Raw genomic sequence first — 6670 nt, forward strand, 5'->3', positions numbered from 1 at the left:
TTAATTTTATTTTAATTTTCTGTAATATTTTAATTATTAGATAGTATAAAATTAAATAAGAGAATATAGTACGAGAAATAATATCATGGTTTAAATTTTCAAAAAAAGAATAAAAATGGAAAGAATGGAATCGGGCCCACTTGTTGGGACAGGGGCCCAAAAGATGGAGTGGGACCAAGTAGAAAGTGGACCCCACGTCACAACTAATCCATGCGTCCCACCGTGTCCGACTGCGTGCCTTGGGGAGGGAGTGTGTTTTATTTTTATTTTTAAAAATTAGTTATTATTCCTCATCGGTTTCTCCCTCTCTTTTCCTTTCCTCAGCCCACCTCTCTTCTCAAACCCTAAAACTTCCTCCTCCCGATCAAAGCCCTAAAAACAGCCCCCATCCCCCTTTCATTCCTTCCTCCTCTGAACCCAAATCACTGTATTTCAACTATGGGATCGGAGATCGTTCTACATAAATTCCCCTCTACTTCCGACCACAATTCGCAGCCCACCGCTTCTCACTCAGTCGTCGGTAGTAACTCATCTCTAGCCAACATCACGCCGCAAGCCGTCGTCCCTCGCAAATCCACCACCTCCTTATCCTCCAGGGACCGCCACACCAAGGTCAACGGAAGAGGGCGGCGCGTCCGTATGCCGGCCCTCTGTGCCGCCCGCATCTTTCAGTTGACGCGCGAGCTCGGTCATCGTTCCGATGGTGAGACCATCGAGTGGCTTCTCCGTCAGGCTGAGCCCTCCATCATTGCCGCCACGGGTACTGGTACTGTTCCGGCAGCTCCCATCTCCACTCTCTCCCCGGCTATGGCTTCGTCCGCTCGGTCCATTTCTTGTAGGGTTCAGCCATTGACGGTGGGCGGCGGTGGACAGGGGATGTTCGCGATGCCACCGCCGAGCTGCCGTCTGGATTTATGCCAGCCTGTCGGGATGGAGTACTCTGCTGTTGGCAATGATTACCGCCACATGCCGTTCACGGCGTTGTTGTTGCAGCCGTCGACGGCGGAGGAGGCGGAGGAGAGACAGGAGGAGGAGGTCTTCAGAGAATAATAGAAAATTGAAAGGATCAAACAGACACAGACAGGAGTCTTAAATTGCAGTATGGAAAATTTACCCTTTTTTAAGCTATTCTCCGTTCTCCTTCCTCTTGTTCTGGTCGTGGCTGGAATTTGTAAAGGGAAGAAGAAACTGTAAAATCTTCTACTGCTATGGAAATTCGATTTTTTCTTTTCGTTTTTTCTTTTTATTTAGATTTAAATATCTTCTCTGGCTAAACTGATTGAATGGACCCACCATTGTCAACATGGTCTTATACGTTCCAAATCATTAGATTTTCAGTGGGGTATGTTATTGGGGACAGATCAGGATTGAGGAACATTCCTAGTATTAGAAATTAAATATAATAAATAATTATTTTGTCAACTAAAATAATTAAAAATCTATAAAAGCAAGGAACTTTTCAGATCAGGTTGGGATGGGATTTTAAACATCAAATACTTTATGTCAAAAGATAATCCATCCCTATGAAAGAGAGAACCAAGTCTTTGGTGGGAATGTCACCTTTGTTCTGTTACTCTGTTGCTGCCTTTGGTCAATAATTGAAGTAAATAACTAATACTCAAATGAAAACGATCCCTTCTCGTACTTTCAATCGAGTATGAACAACTCTGGACGGATGGGTTAGAATGGGATTTCTAGTGGAGAACAAGAAGAAAATGGAAGAGGAGAATATCAAGAAGATAGTGGGGAATCAGAACTGATGCAGCAGAGACGAAATTGGAAAGAGCAATAAGGTTTGAAGGATTTGAAGAAAATCCAAACCTGTTGAATGAAAAGATTGTAAAATGCATTTTTAAGGTATAGATCTAAATCTAATCATCTAAAAGGTCATAGAAATGGCAGCTAAGATGCGGGTAAGTTAAAATAATTTTGCACATAGATGCAGGAGAAAAAGATGCAAACATGTTAAAAAAAGTAAGGATTAGGAATGGACTAAAATAAAGTAAATCCAACTTTGTAGCATTCACTTTAAGCAAAGCACAAAGCAAGGGTAAATAAGGTGCAAGAGGAAGAGAGGCCTGCAAATTTTATTAATCTATTCCAAATAAAATTATAAATAAGATACAGAGCAGGACAGACCGAGTTTCTCTGGTTAAAATTGAAAACATTGAAGTTCAGTCATTGAAGTCAGTATGAATGTTCTGGGGTCTTCCCTCGAGTTTTTCACTACTGCAGACGGAGTTGATAAAAATAATCTTCTTGAAATTTAAGGAAGACCACAAGTCTCAAAGTGTAAGATGCAGTAGAAAGTTAAGACTTATTGCACCTTCTGCCCGGAGTCTTAATGCTTATTTCCAAAAATCCACCATTTCCTCCTCTTTCTAGAGTCATTTGATTGCTCATCTGCAACTGAGGAAACACCTGAGTGAACATGGAGCCGAGTTATGGACTTATTGTTACAGCAAATAAGCGGCTAATTTCGATTCAACCAACTTGTTCCAGGAAGAGAAAATCAAAGACATTAAAAGTGAGGGTTGGAACATTAGAATTAGAGAGTTAAAACACTGCAGAATCAATATTCAAGCTTAACGTCAGGAAGCTTTCGGTTCGCTATGGATAGAGAGTAAAATAATTACCTCCTTGAGGATAGATTGAATTGTAATGCACCTCTGCCCAAAAGCTCAGGAAAAGGACTGCATGTTGCACAAAGGACAATGTGTGAAGCTATTTGCAATCAAGATTACATACATGTGAGATTGGTTCAATGTTCTATTGATTAATAGAAAAATAAAGAATGGTGGATTGCAAACAGGAGAGAAGTCGATGAAGTGAATGTTGGAATTGTCCCTTTGGTTCATTCGCAAGAGATAACGGTCTAGCAGTACGAAGGATATGATAAATGAGACCAAAAAGAACTGGAAAAACAGTGCATGAATTCTGCGAAAGGGAAAAAAACAGGTGCACATTGACAGACCATCTTCCTCCAGTCAAACTTACTGAATTTACAATGGAGAAGAAAATGAAAGTGAAAAAAGAGTGTACTGCACTAAATATGGCCATTTTCCAAATGAATCAGCAAAAGAATGAGTAATGAGTCATGCAAAGGGCCATAACCACGAAGAAGAACCAGAAAACTTAAAAGTTACACGAGTTAATATATCAGAGTTAAGAATTTACCTTGCTTTTTCTTCTGAAAATTAGGGAGAATCTCTATACAGCAGGTGTCCTTAAAAGAAGTCATAACAAATATTTTAACGCCATACTGCAGCATAAAACAGTCATAAGTCACAATTAGCTCGACTCATAGTCTTCGTTGGAGGGCGGGGGGTGAATGGTCAAAGTTTCTATAAGACACAAGAACGATATGGACTTTTACTATTTCAATCAATCTAGCAACTTCATTCGAGTAATTTACAGCATAAGCAGGGCATTGTTACGTCACACAAGATGCATAATACAATGGGCATTTAACTTGAATTATAATAAAAATAAGCAAATGAACACAAAATGGCTGAACTTGCACGGTCAAATATCTGTCACGTTTGCTTAATTGTTTTAGACATTCTAGATATTAACGTAGTAGGAATTATTCTTCAGAGATTTAGGTTCACCGCATGAACGAACAACAAAAATATTTTAAACTTCAAAGTTCCAAAACTATATTAAGAAAACAATACAAAGCCGGAGACAATATCATGCAATGTCCATACCCAGTCTGCAGCTGCCTGTAGTGTTACATGATCACCCCACTCACCGTTCCTAGAAAATTTTCAAATGAAGAATAAGAATTATCAAAACAGGAATAAAAAATGGGGTTGAAAAGAATTAAACAAATAGAAGTTCAAACGATACATGGACATCTTTTCCAAATAATCATCATATGCCATGGGAACATATCCCTCATAAATCTCCCGATGTGATTTGAGCTGGTATGTAAGGAAAAAGAAAAGGAGAGAAGGAGTTCCAAGTTAAATAGGTTATAATCCAGTAAATATCAAAAGATACAATTGTAAAGCTGTAAAAACAATGACAAACCTGATTCACAACATTTTCTCTAACCATCTTGTGACGATCAGATGTTCCAAATAGTTGATCTGATAAAGCACGGAACTGAGAATTGAAAACTGATATGAGTATGTCATGGTCAATTCAAACTGTTCAATTGTGACCAAATCCACATGCTTGAGAAACTACTGACCTGACAATTACCATCCCCTTTAACCTTGCGTTCAACAAAATCATATACCTTCAACCTATGATTGAAAAGGCAGTGGACAGTGACAACAATTAATACCCAAAATTCAATGTCATACAACAATTATACCCTAAGAGAAAAATCACCAAGTAGCAGACTAGAAATGGTAAAAGAAATTCACACACACAAGCTATAAACAAATACCACAGATTCAGTCATATCAAACAACAGAGTTTTTGAGATATTACCTATCCAACAACCTTTGATGATCTGAAGTTACTTCATCAATGGGTGGAATCTCACCATTAATTCTTGGGACATGCTGCACAAATCACGTGAGAAGTTGTAAGGCAACTTTGTAGTAGGCAGAAAAACACAAAATTATCATGGGTCCCACATACATATGTTAGCACAGAAATTGGAGAAGTATAGATCGGCTTTTGCAACCGTACAGTTTCAAAAGATCCCTTGCTTCTTGTTCAAAAAATTAAGTAAACAGTGAAAACCAAAAATCTGCAGTAAGGAATCAGTTAAAGCGGACATGAACAAGTCAATGGTTCACAGAGAAAGCATCTACCAGATGTACAATACCTCTAAGGTTCCATTAACCATTCCAGACTGACAAAAATGCACAAATGATGTAAGAATAGTTCAAAATCTTCCAAAAATTCCAGAAAGAAAAAAGAAAAGAACCTACGTAAATCATTACAAAATACTTTCCAATCATGAGGAAAACAGTTCCATATTCTAAGCAGATATAGAGTATTCCTAGATGTCAGCAGTCACAAGTCCTGCAAAAAAGCATGCTCCATAAAATGTCTGGCATAAATTGATCAGTCTAGGAGGTAAATGTTTATTTGCGTAATGAATCTATAATTTACTTCAACTGCTATGCCAAAATAAAAAGATGTGATTATAGAAAATCTCACAGGTGCTGGAATCATTTGATCCATTTTCCAATCTACTTGATTATCATGCCCATTCGGATAGTAATTATCCTCTTGACCTGGACTAGAACATGAACTAGAAGGTTCCACGGTTTCAATTTCATCTTCAACGGAATCATTTTCTGCAGATAACAAGAATTTTACGCGCCATGTAAGGATCACCATCCCACATATACAGTGAAAGAAGAAGAAGGTGGCTTAGTATTAATAAGAACCTGAAGTGTAGTTCCTTGAGGATGGATTGTTCCAACCAAGAGCAAACTTCGATGCTTGGGAGGGATCTTCTACATTAGAATACCCCGAGGCCTCTGCCATTTCTAATTGGGAAAACTCCTCCTGAAGTGTGCGTGCAATAATCTCGTCGTTCTCCACATGGTTAACCTCATTATTGCTATGATTTCCATAATAATGCTCATAGAAATTGACGTCGTGTTGTGCCATGTCAGGGAAGTACTCGGTACTATACGATAAGTCCCCATTTGAGTCCCCATTGAAAAAACGAAGACCCCAACGAATCGCATCGGAATCATAATCGTTCATGACAATCTTCTCATAACAACTACTCAAGTAAGGGTAGGTTCTCCACCAGAGTCCTTTAAAATCTCTCACCTAGGACGGACAGAATGAACTGCCGATGACTACAAACACGAAACGAGATCAATAATCAATAGACCACAAAGTTCTCGTTGATGTCTGGAAAGTGGAAAAATAAAATAGTTCCTTCAAACTGCACCTTCTAACAACTAAGTTCAATAAATAAATAACAAATACCGAACATATTTGATATTGATCTAACAACAAAGGCCTCTAAGCATTTATATCTTCGGATGCCGATCAAAAACCCATGCAATCACAAACCAATCTAAAGCTTTCGAGAGCGGATGAATTTGAATCAAACAAATAACAACAAACTCGTATGAACAACAACAAGAAGACGAAGAAAACTGAAAAACGAACAGAAGAACGATTAAAGATACCGAAACACTTCATCAAAGGAAAAAAAACCTTAAACAAAGGAGCGCGCGGACTGGATCAATGAATCGTTTGCGTATCAGAGAATGAAATTTATGATATTAAGTATAAACAGAAACACTCACCAGCAGTTGAATCAAAGGTGAAAGCGATCAACGAGGTTTAAGGCTGAAGCTTCCTATCGAAGAAATGTGTGAAAGAAAGAAAAGAAAGTCGCAGAGGACTGCACATATAAAGAAGCATACGGATGCAATAGATGACGACGACAAAATTTTGTAAAAAGGCGCATTTCATGCCCTTTATATACAGTTACCGCGCGGTCGATGTGTTGAGAAAAAGACCGTTTTCTCCCTCAAATTATGCATATATATTATATTTTTTCTTAATATATATGAGTTGATAATTATTTATCGTATTTTTATATTTGGTTAAATTACTTTTTTTTTTAATTTTTTGTTCCTTCTATGCAAAGTTCAAAATATCAATATCGATGGAATATCGAGGTCTCGATTTTATATTGATAGGAATTTCGAGAAAATTATGGAAATTGATTAAA

At 38.0% G+C, this 6670-nt stretch overlaps 2 protein-coding genes across 5 annotated transcripts; one reads left to right on the plus strand and one right to left on the minus strand.

Annotated features, from left to right (window-relative positions):
- Positions 1-247: 247 nt before the first annotated feature.
- Positions 248-1231, plus strand: LOC120074008 (TCP family transcription factor). Its single transcript, XM_039026972.2, has one exon. It carries the CDS (start codon positions 439-441, stop codon positions 1048-1050), a length of 612 nt encoding a protein of 203 aa, XP_038882900.1. The 5' UTR covers positions 248-438; the 3' UTR covers positions 1051-1231.
- An 824-nt stretch (positions 1232-2055) lies between these two features.
- On the minus strand, positions 2056-6389 carry LOC120074007 (OVARIAN TUMOR DOMAIN-containing deubiquitinating enzyme 12-like). 4 transcript variants are annotated; one of them, XM_039026970.2, is made up of 11 exons: positions 6240-6389; positions 5358-5780; positions 5125-5264; positions 4444-4517; positions 4199-4253; positions 4036-4110; positions 3853-3926; positions 3711-3759; positions 3178-3262; positions 2637-2693; positions 2056-2409 (listed from the first exon to the last, which is right to left on the minus strand). In XM_039026970.2, the coding sequence occupies exons 2-11, from the start codon at positions 5680-5682 to the stop codon at positions 2342-2344; spliced, it is 1002 nt and encodes a 333-aa protein (XP_038882898.1). In that variant the 5' UTR covers positions 5683-5780; positions 6240-6389; the 3' UTR covers positions 2056-2341. The 4 variants fall into 4 exon arrangements, with proteins under 4 accessions (XP_038882898.1, XP_038882896.1, XP_038882897.1 ...); XM_039026968.2 differs by having other exon boundaries at positions 2056-2421; XM_039026969.2 differs by having other exon boundaries at positions 2056-2421; positions 6148-6274.
- Between the last annotated feature and the right edge of the window lie 281 nt (positions 6390-6670).

This window comes from Benincasa hispida, chromosome 3, assembly GCF_027475165.1.
Source record: "Benincasa hispida cultivar pf3 chromosome 3, pf3_genome.v1.1, whole genome shotgun sequence".
NCBI classification, from domain to species: domain Eukaryota; kingdom Viridiplantae; phylum Streptophyta; class Magnoliopsida; order Cucurbitales; family Cucurbitaceae; genus Benincasa; species Benincasa hispida.